This window comes from Rhea pennata, chromosome 2, assembly GCF_028389875.1.
Source record: "Rhea pennata isolate bPtePen1 chromosome 2, bPtePen1.pri, whole genome shotgun sequence".
NCBI lineage: Eukaryota > Metazoa > Chordata > Aves > Rheiformes > Rheidae > Rhea > Rhea pennata.
In genome coordinates this window covers 62,569,795-62,587,920 of record NC_084664.1, presented here as the reverse complement: position 1 = coordinate 62,587,920, position 18,126 = coordinate 62,569,795, and the positions used below count along the sequence as shown (strand labels likewise).

General features: G+C 36.7%; 1 protein-coding gene across 1 annotated transcript in view; it reads right to left on the bottom strand.

The window, feature by feature from the left end:
* Positions 1-18,126, bottom strand: part of ABCA13 (ATP binding cassette subfamily A member 13) — a 200,976-nt gene that overhangs the window by 141,355 nt on the left and 41,495 nt on the right. The window contains exons 11-17 of the mRNA XM_062567937.1: positions 12,061-16,782; positions 10,745-10,851; positions 7,601-7,719; positions 6,228-6,400; positions 4,989-5,065; positions 4,351-4,472; positions 1,443-1,637 (exon numbers count right to left, since the gene is read on the bottom strand). Of these exons, the coding sequence (XP_062423921.1) occupies positions 1,443-1,637; positions 4,351-4,472; positions 4,989-5,065; positions 6,228-6,400; positions 7,601-7,719; positions 10,745-10,851; positions 12,061-16,782 (5,515 nt within the window). The remainder of the gene's footprint in view (positions 1-1,442; positions 1,638-4,350; positions 4,473-4,988; positions 5,066-6,227; positions 6,401-7,600; positions 7,720-10,744; positions 10,852-12,060; positions 16,783-18,126) is intronic.

The following is an 18,126-nucleotide window of genomic DNA, read 5'->3' as shown; positions in this document are numbered from 1 at the left end:
AATAATCTTTTATTCAATTTTTTAAAATAGCAAAACTTCCATAATAATTTAAGATAAGCTGATAAAGATTGTTATTTTGTAATACGGACTCACTGTACTTGAATAACGTTCAAGAGAAAAGTTGTCAAGACAAGCAATCCTTTTTTCTTTTTTCTATTTATTTTCCCTCCAAGTTGCAAACTAGTTCAGAAAGTAGAAATCTTTTCTCTTCCCTCCTATATCTTACCTATTCTAAGCATTTTTTTTCCTTTTTTTAAAAAAAATGTGACCACTAAATTTAACTGGACATGCAGCCTCGAGAACACAATCCAGAAACTGTGGCTTTAGAACAAAATTTGCTTCCTTCCTGTTACATAAATATCTTTCAATTACAAGCCCTTACATTGTTTTAAGTTCTATCAATCATTCACCATGGAAGAACTGGAATAAACACCTGTTAACTATCACAAATCTCATCCAGTAATTTTGTTCTTACAACTCAAAATTCCATCTCACTGAAAACCCAGATTAGACCCCAAATTAGAGTCACATAGATATCTGGTTTTGCTGCAGACTTTTGCATTGCCTTCATTGCAGTTTTGTCACTGCATTATTCTCATTATTTTCCAAGAGAATATAAACATTGAACTTTTCCATTACCATCATCAAGTCCTCTAGGGTCCTTCTATCTGGGTAAATAACTGCATTGTGGTTTTTTAGTTAAATTAAATAGAGTGGATGCCAGACACTGTTTAAATCGCAATCATTCAGATGTGTTAAACTCTGAAGTATTAAGGACAGGGTTATGAATCAGGTCAAACCAAGTTGCATGAATTGGTTCACATTAAATATAGATTTTTTTTTTTTTTTTTTTTTTTTTTTTTTTTTTTTTTTTGTCTGGAGAAACTAAACCTGAGATTTGGAAAAGCACATTTACATCCTTCCTGAAGGAGCCACTTGAATTTCCAGCACAATTTCTCAATTTCTACAGCTAGTAAAATGCATTCCAGTATGCTATAATTTTTGCTAGAAAATAACTTCACATTTCTCACAACCTGAGCTTCTATACTTGTTTTACCTCAAATGATGCCATATCAGTCTTCTACACTTACAAATTAAGAAGCGACTAATGCCCAATCTGCAAACTCTGCTAAAGATTAAAGCTATGACTTCCTATGTTTTCTCTCAAGCTTTTGTAATTAACTTTTCAGGGATAATTTTCCCAAGGAACACAGACTTGAAATACAGGATTCACCAAGCCTATTCTTCAACTGCTCTGTGGAGCTAAATGATGACAAAGAAAGTGCCACGTGTTCAGCATTTGCTTCCTAAGAGAAAGAACATCTAGAGCAACAAAATACTGTATCTGTGAACTGAATTATTCATCCATCTGACTTGCATGTTTTAGACAACCTTCAAAAGAAATTACAAGAAATGAACACTTTTCTCTCACCTCATCTTACCTTGTAAATGATATGACGTATATTCAAATTCTGTATAATCAGTACGAACATGGTATACAAGTCCTGTGCTGGTAAAGAACATAATTCCTCTACGACCAGGGAAGTTTTGCTGTTTTCAGGTAATGTTAGCAACAGGCTAAATACTTCTTCATCACATCTTCCAGCTAAAGCTGCTACAAAGGCACTGTAAAAAAACTATTATAAAGTATGTATATTAATTTCCTTTCTTCCTGAAAGGCATCAACTTCTTTATAGGCAATAAAGTGAGAATTTGTGTCACAGTAACATGACGATATATAGTAGTCATCAACAGAACTGAAAGACAGACCAATACAGCTCTATCAGATAGACTATAAAATGAGAACAAACATACCAATGTGCCTATAAAGAGATGAAGTATGAAATAATCAATTGTTTTTCACTTGGAAACAGGTTGTTTGTTCTTTATATAAGCATTCATACTATGAGCAGTCATATTAACAATGTTGAACACATTGTAGAGAATATACACTTTTGCTGCAGAAACGCATAAATATCAAAACATAGATGTGTTAATCATTGTAAAAATCAAACACCATGGACTTCCTCATTTCAGAGGTTACACAAATTGAACACTGGGGTATGCCTATATGATGTAATGTTCACTCCAAGGCAGCTGACATTTCAATTCAGCACTTCTTTGAAGCATTAAGTAAGTGGAAAAAAGGGACAAATGCCTAAGCAGATCTTGGGCAAGACTACAAAAATAAATAAATCCATCCTTGGGTACTGGGTAACCCTAAGATTTCCCCTCAACACATACACACACACACACGTCAGAGACCAAAAGCAAAATGATTGCATCCCAGATATCTCTTAGCCACTCTTCTCCTGAAATGTCTCAAAGAAAATTGCAGCTAGTCCAGAAAAATGACCGCTTCAGAGCCTGCAGAAGCCTGGTGTTTCATTACTGATGAGCCAGCGTGCAGTGCCCAGAGTGTCATCATACTCCTTAGAGCAGAACCTGCCTCTATTGAATACATCTGTAGTCAGTGCCAACACCCAGCAAGACCATGTCCAGGAAACTGGAGCAACAGCTCATCAATAAATGTAACTCTTTAATTAATGTGAAAATTTTAATTTCAACATATTAATTCAGAAAAATTCCGAACCAAAGAAAATCTAAAGTCATTTTACCTTTGTGGTTCCAAAGCATTTCCCACACATTAAAATACTCACTTTTATGCGTATGTTTGTGTACCTACATACATGTAATACACACAGAAAGAGAACAGAATGAGTGTAGATATTATTTTGCTATCAGTGTAAAAAGATACAGATCTAGACTTTGTACGGGGGGAGTTTTGACTCTGTGACACAACTTGAATTTCCTGATGAATGTTCCAGTTTCAGTCTAGCTTTAATCCAGTCAACATTTCACCAATTAGATCAAGTCCCTCTGAACTTTCCTTGTAACTTTTGCATCAAAGCTAGGTCATACTCCTATCCTGAGTATGGCCTATAATCTTCACTGATTATATCTTTTAAGCAGTTAAAAAAAATAGTAAATAAAACACACATAATCCCATAGCAATGAGTGTGGCCAAAGAATAATCTTGAAGTAGAAACCAGGGGTAAGTGTAACAAGCATCTGCATCTCTCAGACCTAGTCCTACCATTCCAGAGGCAAGCACCAATGTAGTATACAATCACAGAAATACAGGGCTGCAAGATGCCTGTAGGTATCCTCAGGGTTATCAAACAGTGGCAACACAAACCATAAACATAGTAGCCCATGTCTAAAATATACCTTAGAAAAAAGTATTCTCACATATTGCATAATCAGAGACAGATTTTAATACTCTAGTTGGACTGGGAGAGAATTTAAGCACTTATGCACACCCGAAATTCAGTAAAAATATGCAAATGTGAGATGTATATATCAAGTGTACAGAGAACTTCTGCAAAAATGAAGATAAACACTCATTTGAAAACTCAGTCAATTAGCATTATTATTCCAAGAGATCAAAGGTGCAAGATTCACATTTAATTGAATCATTTCTAGATGACTTCTCTCATTACTATTTATTGGTATCAAAACAACAAGCAAACAACAATGGCAGTCAAACTGCCAAAGCAGCAGCACAGCTAACAAATCATCTGTAAGTAGTTATGATCGTCTGAACTGTCTTTTTAAACAGCCATACTTTTTGTGAACTAAACTTGCAAGTGCTTCTGCAAGTGGAGCATCAGTGACATCCAGTGGCTGCTGGATTGATCTGATCAGTTTATATGAGAAATATCTCCAACTCTTTTCCATCACACAAGCATCAGTTAGAGAGAACCTACAGTTAAGCTAGCACTTTCCATGATTTCTACTTTCTTATTACTAGTATCACAGGAAACAGCAACAATGATAACACACACAGTCCTTGACTCTGAAAACTTACACTATCAGTCCTTTATATAATATTCATCTGTTTGTTTTTCTATTGAGTAAAGTGAAGCAAAGGCAAGATAGAGGTGAAAATCTATGAACAGTGAGGAGCACACCAAAGGAATAAAAGAAATTAGGTAACTTCATACTAGAAGGCCCAGACTGGGGGTGAGATACAAAATGGTTTCTCCACGAAGCCTCACCTCCTCTACGGTTCCAAGGCAGTAGAGTTCAAATTTGGAATCAGCACAATTGAGTAAAATTGCTGAAAGTAATGAAGCAGTGCTATTTACATCATAAGAAAACCAGTGCTACTACAAATTGACCCCTTAATGCCCCACACATTTTTTTCCAAAGTCCCAAATTTCAAAAAATCTTCCAAATAGAAGCAACAAGTGAAAAAATAAGATTCCATAACAGTTTGTCTTGTTTCAGTTGGCACATCAGGCCTTAGGTCAACCTGTTAAGTTAATACTTGTTTTGATCTTTTACCTTTGAAATAGATAGATTAGCTTCCAGAACAGTCCTGAGAGTTTCTTCAGAAATGTTGATAGAAGAACGAATATCCTGCCCCAGCTTAGTAGTATTCTGCACACAGTCTTTGACTTTTACATCTGAAAGAGAAGGAAAATGTTACCAATGATAACAATCTGCAAAATGCTATGGATTTGCTTAATCAAGTTGGCCCAGACTGTAGTGTTTCCTCTAGATTTATACTGAGGGTTGTAAAATCTTCATGTCGTACAATTCAATTCTACACCAAATCTAAAGGCCGCTTTACTGGCAGACTGAAGGGTTTGCTTATCTGTGTGCATTATCCTATCAGAGCACATGCTACCTACAAGCCTATATTAAGGGAACATCTGAAATTACTAAAGTAGCCTTACTTAAGTTCTCTTCTACTTCCATTAATTGTTTCTCCTGTTCTTTTCAATTAACCCCTACATACTCCTAGGACAGGCCCTGACAGGGTGAACTATGCTGTCCTGGGACAAGAATAGTAAGTGCATGTGTGTGTACATGTGCATAGAAAATACATTGCATTATGTCAGTATTTTCCACAAGCAACATCCTTTTAAACTTAGGAGAACAAAAACAACGAAAAAGTTACGAAGAAAACAGGAACTCACCATTCAAAGGATTAAACCTGCTGAAAACAGCTACTGCTGGATTTTCTGACAACAGCGGCTCCCAATTTTCAGCCAACCTGAAATGATAGCCTTAGTTTCACAAATTACCAAACTGCCATTGACATTACCATGTATAGTGAGAATAATGAATGGCAAAACAGCTATTAAATTAGGCTAAAGGGTTACATTATATTCTCTGTACACACACTGTGCTTACAGTAAGCACCTCTGCAGAGCTTGCCATGTTGCATGTATGCACTGCACTTTAGCATGGATCGTCATATTTCTCGCTTAAATTAGAAAACCTTCATGGAAAGGCCTCTACATTTGTAAAATGCTCAAGCACAGGACTAGTAAGCTCACTTTGTTTTCAGTTAAAAATAAACAAACAAAAAAGTAAATAAGCACGCCACTAACAGCACCATAGTTCAGGATAGTGAAGTTATCTGACTCCAATTTGAATAATAAAAAGTTTACACAGCTCAAATATTATTTACTATTAAAACATCAGATATGAATTAGTGCTCCACATAAGTAGCTAATTTCAAACTCTGCCACAGGATTATAATTCACACAGGCCATTCAAGCCCGTTATGAAAACAATACAACAGACAAGCCAGTAAAGCAGAAAGAAAAGCCACTTCTAAGTGACAGTTAAGTCTAAAATAGTCTGTGGTAGTAGCTTTATCTGTTCCTCAAAAACTTGCTACTTTTTTGTCAAGGGAATAGTAAATATCTGAAATTATTTGAACTCAGTCCTGTCAGGTTGCAAGCACCATCCAGTGCTTCTGACAGTCTGAATTGCCAAACTGACCTCTATTTAGCATTTTGCAAAGACATGCAGCTGCTTCAGAGGATCAGGCCATAGTAAACTTTATTATTTTTTTTAATTAAAAAATAAAAAAGATACAAACAATTTGACTTAATTCAGATCACGGAAAACCAAATATTTCCACAGCTGTGATTCAAATCATTCTCTTTGTACAGCAGGAAGATCTGCCATAAGTTCTCAGCAAAAGTATAAGGATATTAGAAACATCCAAAATTTTGCTAAATAGGAATCTAAATAATTACAATATACTTTTTCTGCTGAATTTTCAGACAAATGAACAAAGTTTGAAGGGACTTTGATACACAGCATTTCTGCTGTAATTACATAGTTTAGAACCCACACATATGCATGATGAAGTAACATCATTAACCCTAACAAGAACTATGTATCAAAAATACAGGTTTTACATTTGCAAGAGTCTCTGGACGTTCTCTAACAGTAGGTGGCATTCACAGCTGCCATCGGTGGTATTTTGTAAGGCTCCCAGGAGGCTTTCCAGATTATTAGAAAATTTCTGGTTTATGTATGCCATATTCTCACAATTCTCCTTGTTGGAAGCAGACCACGTTCTTGCAACACCCTGCAAAAGACAGTTATCATACAGTTGAATTCACACGAGATGTTTGCAATGATTGAAGTGGAGGTCTTGGCAATTACATGACATTTTTTCTAATTATAATGTGGTTAAGGCAATACTTATTTAGTAAATATATTTGTTACTGAAACTGGGTCAAAGGTTTTCAATACAGGGAAAACAAAATTCTCAGAGATTTCAGTTTCGGAAACAAACAAAAATATTTGCAAATTTGACCTAGGAGATTCAGCAAAGAATAGAAGTGTCAAAAATCTCATTTGAAATTTTATTTCTAAATGAAATAAGTTTTTTGCTTTAAGGAGATCATTTTTATCTTTTCCCTAAGTGGTCCGAGTAAACAGTTTCAGTTTATCTCAAATCTATATACTCTCAGTTCTTTGTCTCAGCCAAAGAAAAAGATGTTAATTCCTCAGTTCTACCCATACTCAAGGGTCTACCTGCACTGTGCCTTGTGCAGTTTTTAATTCTCATCTTTTCCCTTGACTATTTGTATTTCTGTATTTATAATTTTTAACCTGCAAAAGTATGTCACAGAATGGTGGAGAGTACAGAAATACATCCATTTGGCAAAAGTCTACTTTGAAAAGTGGATGATGCCTCTAAATTCTGTTTGCCACAACACTGAATTCCCATTCATGTCAGTAAAACCTCTAGGTACAGGGCATATAAAATAGCTCTGCTATTTTGTAAAGAGGAAGCAAACTCTGTACTAAGAGCACAACGTAATTATTTCGTGCACTTTCCCATCCCAAGAAACTGCTTCCAGCTCTTTATGCGTCTAAATGCCAAACATTATACTCTCCATATCAGGACTGTTGGTAATTTCCTGCACTGTTAAAAAAACACAAGCTGACCTCAACTGTAACCACAACTGCTACTTTGGCCTGAATCATTCAGGCCAAGAAGCTTATTTGTATTTAATTAGATTTCACTACTGTTCCTGTGAAGACTGAAAACCAGAAACATACTCTGAATCATGTGCTTGGCAGTATCAGAAGATCTAAAGGAAGAAAACACGAGCATCAGAACTACACCCAAACAAAACTCCATTTTACATAACCGCTCTGAGGACTAACCATTTAGATAATAGGAGGGAAAAAAAAAAGAAAAAAAATCTCTTAGCATTAACTTCAATGTGTTTAACATATATATAAAGAACACAGTAGGTGTGGAAACCACCCAGACCTGATAATGATCTTGAACCAGAATGATTTCTTCAATGACAGAGAGGAGGAAGTGACTCATTAAGCCATCTTTACACCTTGTAGCAACACAGAAGAAGTTGCTGATGATAGTTGGTTCTTCTGTAAGAGAAAATGTCCAGGCTTAGGCTTAAACCACTTGACTTTTTTTTTTTTTTTTTTTTTTTTTTTTTTTAATATAATCAGATAAAAAGTTGGCCAAATAAGAAAGGAATGAAAAGTTTTAAAAGACAAGTCTGATGTGTTAAGACACCAGAAAAGATTTCTGGAGAGCCTTATTTCCCCGTTAGGAGGACTACTTTGATTCAATCCCAAATATTCTTTTGCACTGCACTACCCTGACCCATAATGAGGGCAGCAATACCTGCTACAGAACCAGAGCAGAACACTTCATTCTGTATGAAGTATTCTGTGTACAGCTCTGAGGAGCTGTGTACATTAAGCACGTCTACCTTTTCCTCAAATGGTTTCCCTGAAACTCTTTCCCTGTTGAGACATCAGGATGTTGCTAATCCTCCAGTGAATAGCAGCTTTCAAACCCTAGCCTCAGGGGGGAGGAAAGAGCATTACATAGACAATCAGCAATGAGGAGATAATCCCAGCAACAGAGAACCCATACAGGGGATGTTTATCACTTGATCTCCCACTGAGAAAGCTTTAACCCAAGCTTGCAGCCCTCATGTCCCTAGGAAACAGCTCTATTCCCCTACCTGTAGCTGTAGCAGGCTTGCACATGGGAAAACAGGGAAAGCTTGGCTTGCTACTTGAACTCTGGTTCATGAAAGAACAAATTTCATCCCCCCTGCATTCCCTCTTCATGTACAGTTCCCAGTTTAGTCCATAAGCCAATAAGAAAGAACAATAAACATTCATCACTGCATCAATAAACAAGCAGACCTTGAAGATGTAAGATCATCATCTGCAATCTTTCTCACAGAGATAATACAATGGAACTCAGCAAAGCAAACTAGGTTGAACAATCTTTTTATTTTCTCATTAGGTTTCATAACGCTTTATGTATCACAGAATGATTGAGATTGGAATGGACCTCTGGAGATAATCTAGTCCACCCCTCATGCTCAAAGAGGATCATCTACAGCAGGTTCCCAGGATTTTGTCCAGATAGCTTTTGAATATCTCCAAGGATGGTGACTCTGCAACTTCTCTGGGCAACCCGTCGCAGTGCTCCGACACCCTCAAGTAATGAAGTTTTTTTCTCATGTTCACACAGGACTGCCTGTGTTTCAGTTTATAGCTGTTGCCTGTTGTCCTGACACTAGCATCACTGAAACAAGTAGGGCCCCATCTTCTCTACACTCTCCCTTCAGATATTGGTAAGATCTGTGCCCCTTCCACCCAGTCTTCTCTTCTCCAGGCTAACAGGTCCAGCTCTTGCAGCCATTCCTCATAGGGCAGATGCTCCAGCCCTCTAAATCACTTAAGTAGCCCTTTACTGGACTCCTTCCAGTAATTCCATGTCTCTCTTGTATTTGGGAGCCCAGAACTGGATTACAGCATTCCAGGTGCAGCCTCACCAGGGCTGAGTAGAGAAGAATCACCTCCCTTGACCTGATGGCAATACCCTGCCTAATGCACCCCAGGATACCATTGGCCTTCTTGCCCACAAGGACACATTGCTGGCTCATGATCAACTTGTCATCCACCAGCACTCCCAGATCCCTCTCCACAGAGCTGCTTTCTAGCAGGTCAACCCCCAACCCTTACTCGTGCATGGGTTTATTCCTCCCCAGGTGCAGAACCTGCACTTGCCCTTGTTGAACTTCATGAGGTTCCTCTCTGCCCAACTCTCCAGCCTGTCCAGGTCTCTCTGAATGGCAGCACAGCCCTCATGTATCAGCTACTCCTGCCAGTTTGGTATCATCAGCAAACTCGCACTCTGTCCCTTCATCCAGGTCACTGATGAATCAGTTGAACAAGACTGGACCCAGTATTGACCTCAGGGAACACTGCTAGACTTTGCATCACTGATCACGACCCTCTGAGCTCTGCCATTCAGTCAGTTCTCAATCCACCTCACTGTTTACTCATCTGACCCATGCTTCCTGAGCTTGCCTGTGAGAAGATAGTGTCAGAAGCCTTGCTGAAGTCAAGGTAGACAACATCCACTGCTCTCCCCTCATCTACCTAGCCAGTCATTCCACTGTAAAAGCTTAAATCAAATGAAGCATCAAGAAACATCCCTTTAACCAGAGTACTGAAAGGAAGACAACAAAAATTTGGTTCCTCAAGCTCTATTTTCTCAATACATAAGTAATTTTTCTGAGTTTAATAATAGATCTCAGTTAGTAGACAACAGGTTAATGCCTCCCAATTGTTCTTTGGATGATTCCTTGCAGAATTAGGTTAAAATATGAAGTGAATCATTGAAATTCAAGTTTAAAAGGTGTAAGCCAAAACATGAATAATATGAAATCACTCCTTTAGATCAATACAGAGCATTTCTCGAAGTGCTCATCTTGGCAGCCTACATACAACCAAGAAGACATGCTTAAATCATTCAAATTTACATCATTTGCTGTAGGTGAAATTATTCAGCTACAGCAGGTCAACCCACTGGCTCAACATGGCCAGAACTGGGAGCTGTCAATTCCATTATACAACTTACCTCATTTTTCCCTACTGTCAACTATATGCTAACTTGTGGCAACATTAAAAAACCTCTACGACTTGACCTATTTCACTAACCTGACAGAAAAATATTCAGTAAAAAAATATTAAGCAAAAATCAAACGCCTAGACTATCTTCTGCTGGATCAGCAAGTTGAATGAGGAAAGGAATAAGCCACAGCATTTCAGAGCAAGCACAAGAGGAAGGAAAATAGCACATGGCTAAAAAATGAGAGAAGAGGAGTTGCAAAGCCACCTCCTTTCACTGTGATTTTAGATCAATTTAGTCTCTCCAGAAATCAGCCCTGTACATGATGTGGGTCAAAATGTTTTTCTATGGCTTTTTGATTTCATTTCCAGGCATCAGCATGCTTGCCATCCACCCAGCTGAGTTTGTTAAAAAAAAAAAAAAAAAAAAAAGAAATGCTCCAAGTAAATCCTTAAAATTATAGTACTAACATACATGGCAACCTAAACGGTCCTTACAACGGCAACCAACCTGAAAAGACTTCAAGAACATTCAGAGTGGTAAGCTGCAGCTTCTGCAATAGTAGGACAATAGCAGGGGGTAAATGTTTCTGAAGAATCTGGCACATATTAAATGATCTATGGAAAAAAATAAACAATATATCATTACTCTCTAACAAAGGTATTGAAGAAAATGTTCAACAACTGCACTAAGTACAATTGCAATCTTCAAGACCATATTAAAATTTCAGTATTAACAGTTATATGACCAGCCAATAGCCCTACATTCAATTTCATTTGCATGAACTATTTCTGAATCAGGACATGATACTTCTTTATGATATATTAGAAGATTTCATAAAGATAACAAGTCATCAGCTTTCTCAAGAAAACAATTAGGAGTGCCTTAGCACAGAAGGTACTTTGGCAAAATAAGTAAAACCATAACCACTGTTAATCTGGCTTCAGAAGTACTGAGAGCTCACAGTACCTCCTGACTTGAAAGAAAAGATCATGACACTCAAAGTCTGGCCCCTGACCATTTGTCTAGCATGGTGGCATTAAATGAATCATAAGGGTCTACACTCCACATCGAAGTCATGACTCAACTGTAGCACGCTGTTTCTCAGCTGGGCTGTTTCAGCAGGAACAGCAGTTCTACTAGCAAGAAACCCCACAGTTGTTTGAAGCAGTTGTCTCGTGGGATTCACTCACTATTACTTAAACATATCAACTCCAGTGTGGCAATTCTGTTATTTAATGAGTCCTCAGAAAAGGTTTCCAAAAGCAAAGTTCCTTCTGTTGCTGCATTATGTTTGATTTGAGCAATCTGGCAGAAATGACCTTCAGAAAACTGTATTTGTTAAACTGAACAACTTTTATATAATACTCATAACTCCTAGAAGGCCAGGTTACTTACATAAGTCATCAGCTGATTTGAGTCATTTTCATTTAGTATTAATTCAGAAGGTTTTCAAAAGAAGAGTCACCTCAACACCAACAAAAACTCTTTCTCCCCCCCATCTTGTTTTTCCTGCACAAATAGCTAATATTTTCCCAAAATGTCTCCAACTGACCTTCTTGTCCAAGTCTGAAAGCAGGACTTCACTGATAATTTAAATCTGTTTTGCTAGCAAACTATGAACATAGAAAGTTAAATACATCAATAACCTCGTCCACACAACATAGTTTGGTATCAAATATGGTTTTGCTCCACAGTAAACACTTTAAATAAAACAGTAATTAACTGCCTAATAAAAGGTGTGATTGAGCTGTTCATAAATACAGAGCAGTTGTCATTGTTGTCCCTCAACACAGGATTAAAACAGGTGTATAGAAAACGCTTACCTCATATCTGCTGTTATATCCTCATGCAAATACTTTAGCAAGAAGTCTATTCTGTTCCTGTCATGTTCTGTAGGAGATGGAAAGAATGTTTGCAAGACCTGTTGCACGATCTCAAGAGTTCTGTTCTGGAACAGATTAGCAGCTTTTCCATAGTTTCCATGTTGTGTATCATCAAAAAATAGATCAATTAGGTCAATTATCTGAAGCTCTGTATCATTTGAGTGTAGAGCTTCTTCTATAATAGCAAGGTCAGCAATCATACGAAGCAGACCGTTCTGCAAGACTAAGTCAGCAATATTAGTATTACTCAGGTTTTCTCTGTTAAGACCATCATCATAAAACATTTCTATGTAACCTTCTTTAGACTCATTTTGGAAGAGTTCCAGAAAGTCAATAATTTCTTTGACAATCAGCAGTAGATCATGTGATGACTTTTCATTAGCCATAAGGAAGATAAGAATATGCATTATTTTAGAGTAATTTTTAGTGTTACACTCACATAGAAAGGTGTTCACAATCTCTTGCAAGTCTTCAAAGTTTCTTAACATAGCATCAACAGATGATGTATTGAACTGCTGTATTTTAACATCAAGATCCACTGAAGAGGACTGTCCAGCAGCTGCCCTTAATATCAGAAGTCCTTGTTCTACCACTGTAAGTAAATGTCTAACATTAAAATTCACCAATAAGTTTTCTATACTAGACTCCGCATGAAGCCAAAAATTCTCAAAATTATCAGATGTACGCTCATTTCTACTTAAAGCAGATAATGCCGTAAGCATTGAGTAAGTCTGATTTCCAACAGATGATAGTGTTATTAAAGGCTGAACTACAGAGAAAAAAGAAAGGACAGTTTCTGTATCTAGCAATCTAAACACTTCATTAGTCATGTTCTTAAAGTTAGAAAGAATAGTCCTTGTAAGTGATGATTTTCTGTCTCCACTCAAATTTAGGGCACCATAAAGATCATCCAGCTGTTCAAGAATAGCTTTGGCTGCCTCCATTTCTGTTGCTTTCATATTTTCCAGCATTTCTAGAAGCTGTAAAGCAACCTGCATCTTCAGTGTGGACAAGCATTTGACTGAGCCTGTAATATTGGCCTGCAGAGGTACAGCGTAGCTAGCTAGTTCATTCCAAAAATCTAGCAGTTCTTTGAGAACTGAGTCATTTAAATGATACAACTTAGAAAACTTCAGAAGAAGAGAGTTCCAGTCTTTGACCTGATGAAAAAAGCAAGTCAAATTGTGAATGACATCTGTCTGAAAGTCTTCCCTGGTACATGAGGAACTGTCCTCCGCAGGGATCATTTTCAGCTGCTTAATTACATTAATGACTCCATTGTAAGCAAGAGAAAAATTGCTGTGCACAAAATCACAAGGTTTAAAAGCAGGATCACTTTGAGGTGCTGCTGTTGTGAGCATCCAGCAGAATGCTGCAGAACTACAAATTGAGGCCTCTGTAGGTTCATCAGTCGTGTCACTAAGTGCCTCCAGTAACATCAAAAGACTTTCTACTTGATTAGATAGTTCTTCCTTGGTAAACATTGGTATTTTTGCTTCCTGAGTCAGTACGAAAGTGTATACATCTGTTAGTGCCTCTGTGATGTTTCCATGAGCTAATCCTTCTGTAAGGCTGATGACATCACGGAGAAGATGAAATACCTCTACTACATCAGAGAGCTCATCCTGTCGCAACAGCTGTGCCAGCTGCCTGAAACTAGTCAGATTCCAGTTACACAAATTGTTCACAAATGTGTCCCACCAGTCTGGTAACATTCCTAACTCAGAGTTCTCAATATACAAAGATTTGATACTTTTAAATAAACGTTCCAGGCTCCACTGGACTTGTTTGAATTGACCTATCAAGAACTCTACATCTGTTTTTTCCAGACTTCGCACCAAAGTGACTACATGCTTTAGGAATTCTTTATCACCTTTTATTGGAAAGGTAATAAGGGTAGAAGACTTGAAAGTTTTGAGTGCCTTCCTTACCAGTTCAGCATTCAGTGCTGCCGTTTTTATCATTGCCTGAAGAGCTGTGTTGTATTCTGCTTGCAATTTATGAGGCAACTTTGAGTCAAGGTAACTATTCATATGTTGAAAGAATTGCATCAATAAATTGATATTTTTCTCATGCAGGAAACCTTCAAGCTCAGTATTCAAAGGAGAGGAAATGTTTTGCTGAATATCAGAAGTTTTATTTTTTAGGGAAGTTTGAATTTCTGCCAAGAATTCTGTTAAGAAAAGCTGGTGATGATGAAAGGGATTAAGGAGTACACTGGAATTCCTGTAAGATCCATGGATTGACTGAAAATGGGTCTCATTTGATGTATACTGCAAGTGTCCCATTAAACTGTTGACAAGCATTGGTATTTGCCCCCCTGAATTATTTGCAAGTGTAAAAATAAAGTCAAGCACCTTAACAACATCTTTTCCATAAAATTCAGAAATAATTGATTTTAAAGTTTTTGTTATAATATTAAAATAGACATTTACACAAAGAACATGAGAGGCAGATAGGGAACATTCAGGGAATACCAAATTAAAAACCAAATTAACAAAATCTACCATGTTTCTTAGTTTAACATCTGTCTCTGTGTTTCCCAGAGATCTCAGCAGAAATAGAGTATGTTTTGCACTTTCAAGGTGGGAAGGCGATTTGTATTTTTCACTAAGGTTACTAAGGATATGCATCCATCTGTTACAATCTTCTGCTTCACCCACTGTACTGAAGTTCAGAAAGGAATTAAGATGAGGAAAAAGATAAATTTGTGAATGACTTCTGCCTTTCAGAATATTGTCCAAAATTAATTTAGTAATATTCTGGAAAGTGTTGATACAAACCAAGTATTTGTCTTGAGATATACTTTCTAAGAAAGCAGTTGTGTCTTTTATCGTCATAAGAATAATTCCAAGTTCTTCTTTGGAGAGCCTGAGAATAGTAGAAAGTGAGTTTCCAATTGAATATATATTTGCATCCTTACCCTGTCCCTCAGAGCCTCCTGAGATGAAAGTATCAAGCCAAGAATTCAAAGAATTTCCATTAACAGCCTTCAATACAGACTCCTGCAATTCAGTTATCACAGCTTCCATAATTTCCAGAACATCCTCTAAATTGTTACCTGTAAGCAAGCTTGTGACATCAATTGCATTGTTAAGTACACTTTGGAGATTAGTAATGAGATCTTCAAAATCTTTCCAATCATTTAAATCACCACCTTCAACAATACTTTTCAATAGATGCATTGCTGTTGTAGCTTCAACAATAAGCATAGTTGTCTTATTGCATATTTCAGTATGAGTTGTATTTAAAAGACCTTCAGAGACATTTGCCAAACTATATCTTAGATTGACAAAAAAGGTTGAATTCAAACTTAAAACTTTGGACGCTTCTTCAAAAACCTCTGTCCAGGTTTGAAGCCATACAAAAGTGCAGTACAAAGCAGAAGGCACATTTATCTCATCTCCCAACTTTGTTATGTTAGACAAAATACTGTCCAATGGAAGCAGAAGGAAGTCATAAACCTCTACTGAATTCTCTACAGAAGTAGCGTTTGAGAAATAAAAATCAGTGCATCCATTATTTACCATGCATTCTGCCGAGACACCAAAGAATTCTTCTAAATAACAAGAGGCAGCTGCTTGGAGCTCTTCATCCATAAATAAAGTTTTAAGGCTGCTCAGAGTGTTATAAACAACTTGCATCTCTCTGTCTTTCTGTGCTAGAGACTGGGCCTGAAACTCAGTGTAGTTAAAAATGGTTAATATCTTTTCACAGAGAGGCTTCTCAGAGAAGTTCCAAAGAAGATCAAAAGTTTCAGACACAAGATCAAAAACTTTGTCCCTATCTTGGAAATCACGCCATACTTGAAGAGATAAAATATCTTCCGAGGTCTCATAAAGAAATGTTAGAGTATCATTGCTCTCAATATTTAAGAGCAGATCAACATTCTGATAAACCGAGAGAAGTATTTGCACAAATGAGGACACAATACCATTGTTTAATTTCTGGATGTCTTTAAAGAAATCTGATACAATTTCTTCAAACTCTTGTGCTTTATATAAAAGAGTTACATTTGAGAGTGAGAAGGAGGAGGCATTACTCACTCCGTGAATTGTACTGAAATTTGTATTAAGATGATCTTCAGTCAATGATCTAACCTCATAGAGATTTCTTATGAAGTCTTCACTTAAGTGTTTTAGATAGCTCATATCAACCACATTTAAATTTGGCCAACCAGTCAGAACATTTTGGAGTAAAAGTATGCTTCTATTAAGGATTTTTTCATTTTCTGGTATGAAAAACATAGTTCTAGATAAGGGCTCCAATATCTCTGCTTCTTCCACTTGGCTTAACTGAGACAGCCTAGAAGCAAGTTCATACCACGTCATTTTCACCATTTGCCAGAAAAATTCCATGTTCTCTTTCTGCCAGAATCTCTGAAGAAGCTGGAAGTTTTTTAGTAGCTCATTATGGAGTTCAGAAACTGCAAGTGTGAAATCTGTGGCTGATACCTCTCCTTCAGCAAAACTGTTTAACCATGCAATAGTATTATTCAAGATAGTTTCTATAAGAGACTGGAGATTTGATGGGGCTGAGAAATTGGGCACCATGATTTCTTCTAAGAATTCTGTAAGGTATAAGAAATAGGAGATTTCCTTTTCACCAAAAATCCATAAGTTTTCTTCTCTCTTTAAAAGCTCCTTGAAAGATGTCAAGATCCTGAAATATTAAGCAAGATTTTAGTTATGTAGTAAGCGAATAATAAAAAAAAGTTAAATATAAATTTTACAATTTTAGAATAAAGTTAAATAATGTTCAGATATTTAAATAGCAACCAAAGCAATTGCCACCAGACCTGCAACAGCCCAAGTAACAGTTAATTTGGTTTATAAAGGCATAACAAAAACCATTCAGAAGTTAGTCACATTCAAAACAAAAGCTGAGTGTAGGCAAATAACTTAAAAGTATTTCACTCTGGCTTACAGGCTTGATTATAATTACTGATAAACTCATACTTTGAGTACCTCACACCTTCAGCTGCTGAAAAGAGCAAAGCTTTCATGCTGGTTATTTTTATCGGTAAATTTGTTTCTATAAAACTATTAAACAGCTCTACACTTCCATGAATTCTGAAAATTTTTTTTATCATACCTACTGAAAGTCAGAACATTCCAGTTCACCCACTGATAGTTGAACAGTATTAATATCTAGAAAAACACTATGAAATTACAGTCAATATCTGAATTCTCCAACTAATGTTTTAGTTGTGTCAATAGCATTTCTCAAAAGAATTTTTTTTTCCTTGTACAGTGTTACCAGCTCTACAGTACTGGTCAAAATTGAGGTGCATGAAACAAGGAGCACTTCAAATCAAGGCCTTTGGAATGCAAAGTTGCTCCTCAAATGTGTTTTTTTTTTCAATAATTAAAAAGCAGAAAACCACACACCATTAAAAACTTTTGTGAGTGAATTTCCACATTAATTACTGGGTTATTTATGCAGTATAGAAAGATAGATGTCAAACATTAAGAGCAAAGTGCACATCATCTGGAATTTGTTTCCTAGACCTCTACAACCCAAAGAAACATCTTGTACCATGCAAGGATAATCCGAACAAGTCAGGTGATTTTGGTAGTACTACCACATAGAGAAAATAGCACATGTTCTAGAAACAGTATTTAACACCAAATCCCAGCCACAAATATGCACATACATTGATCTTTTTAGCAAAGTTGGGAAAGATCACAAAAGAAAATGTATCCAAACGTTCAAAGTATCAGTTCTTTTTTTTTTTTTTTTTTTTTTTTTTTTTTTGTTAACCACCTTTTTTCTGTACTCTAAATATCAAACAGCTCTAGCACTTTTGAAAACCAGAGTCTGCTTTAGTCAAGCTACCTAAATCACAGTCAAGTTCTGCTCGAATGAAAAGTACAGCCTGGCTTATAGGACAACACTGTTAAGCAGTGGAGCTGATGCTCAAATTCTACCATTTATTAACTTTTGGTTCTTCATCTGCCATTACACTGATGGTGGTTATTTTCCTTCTATAGGTTAAATAAGTGA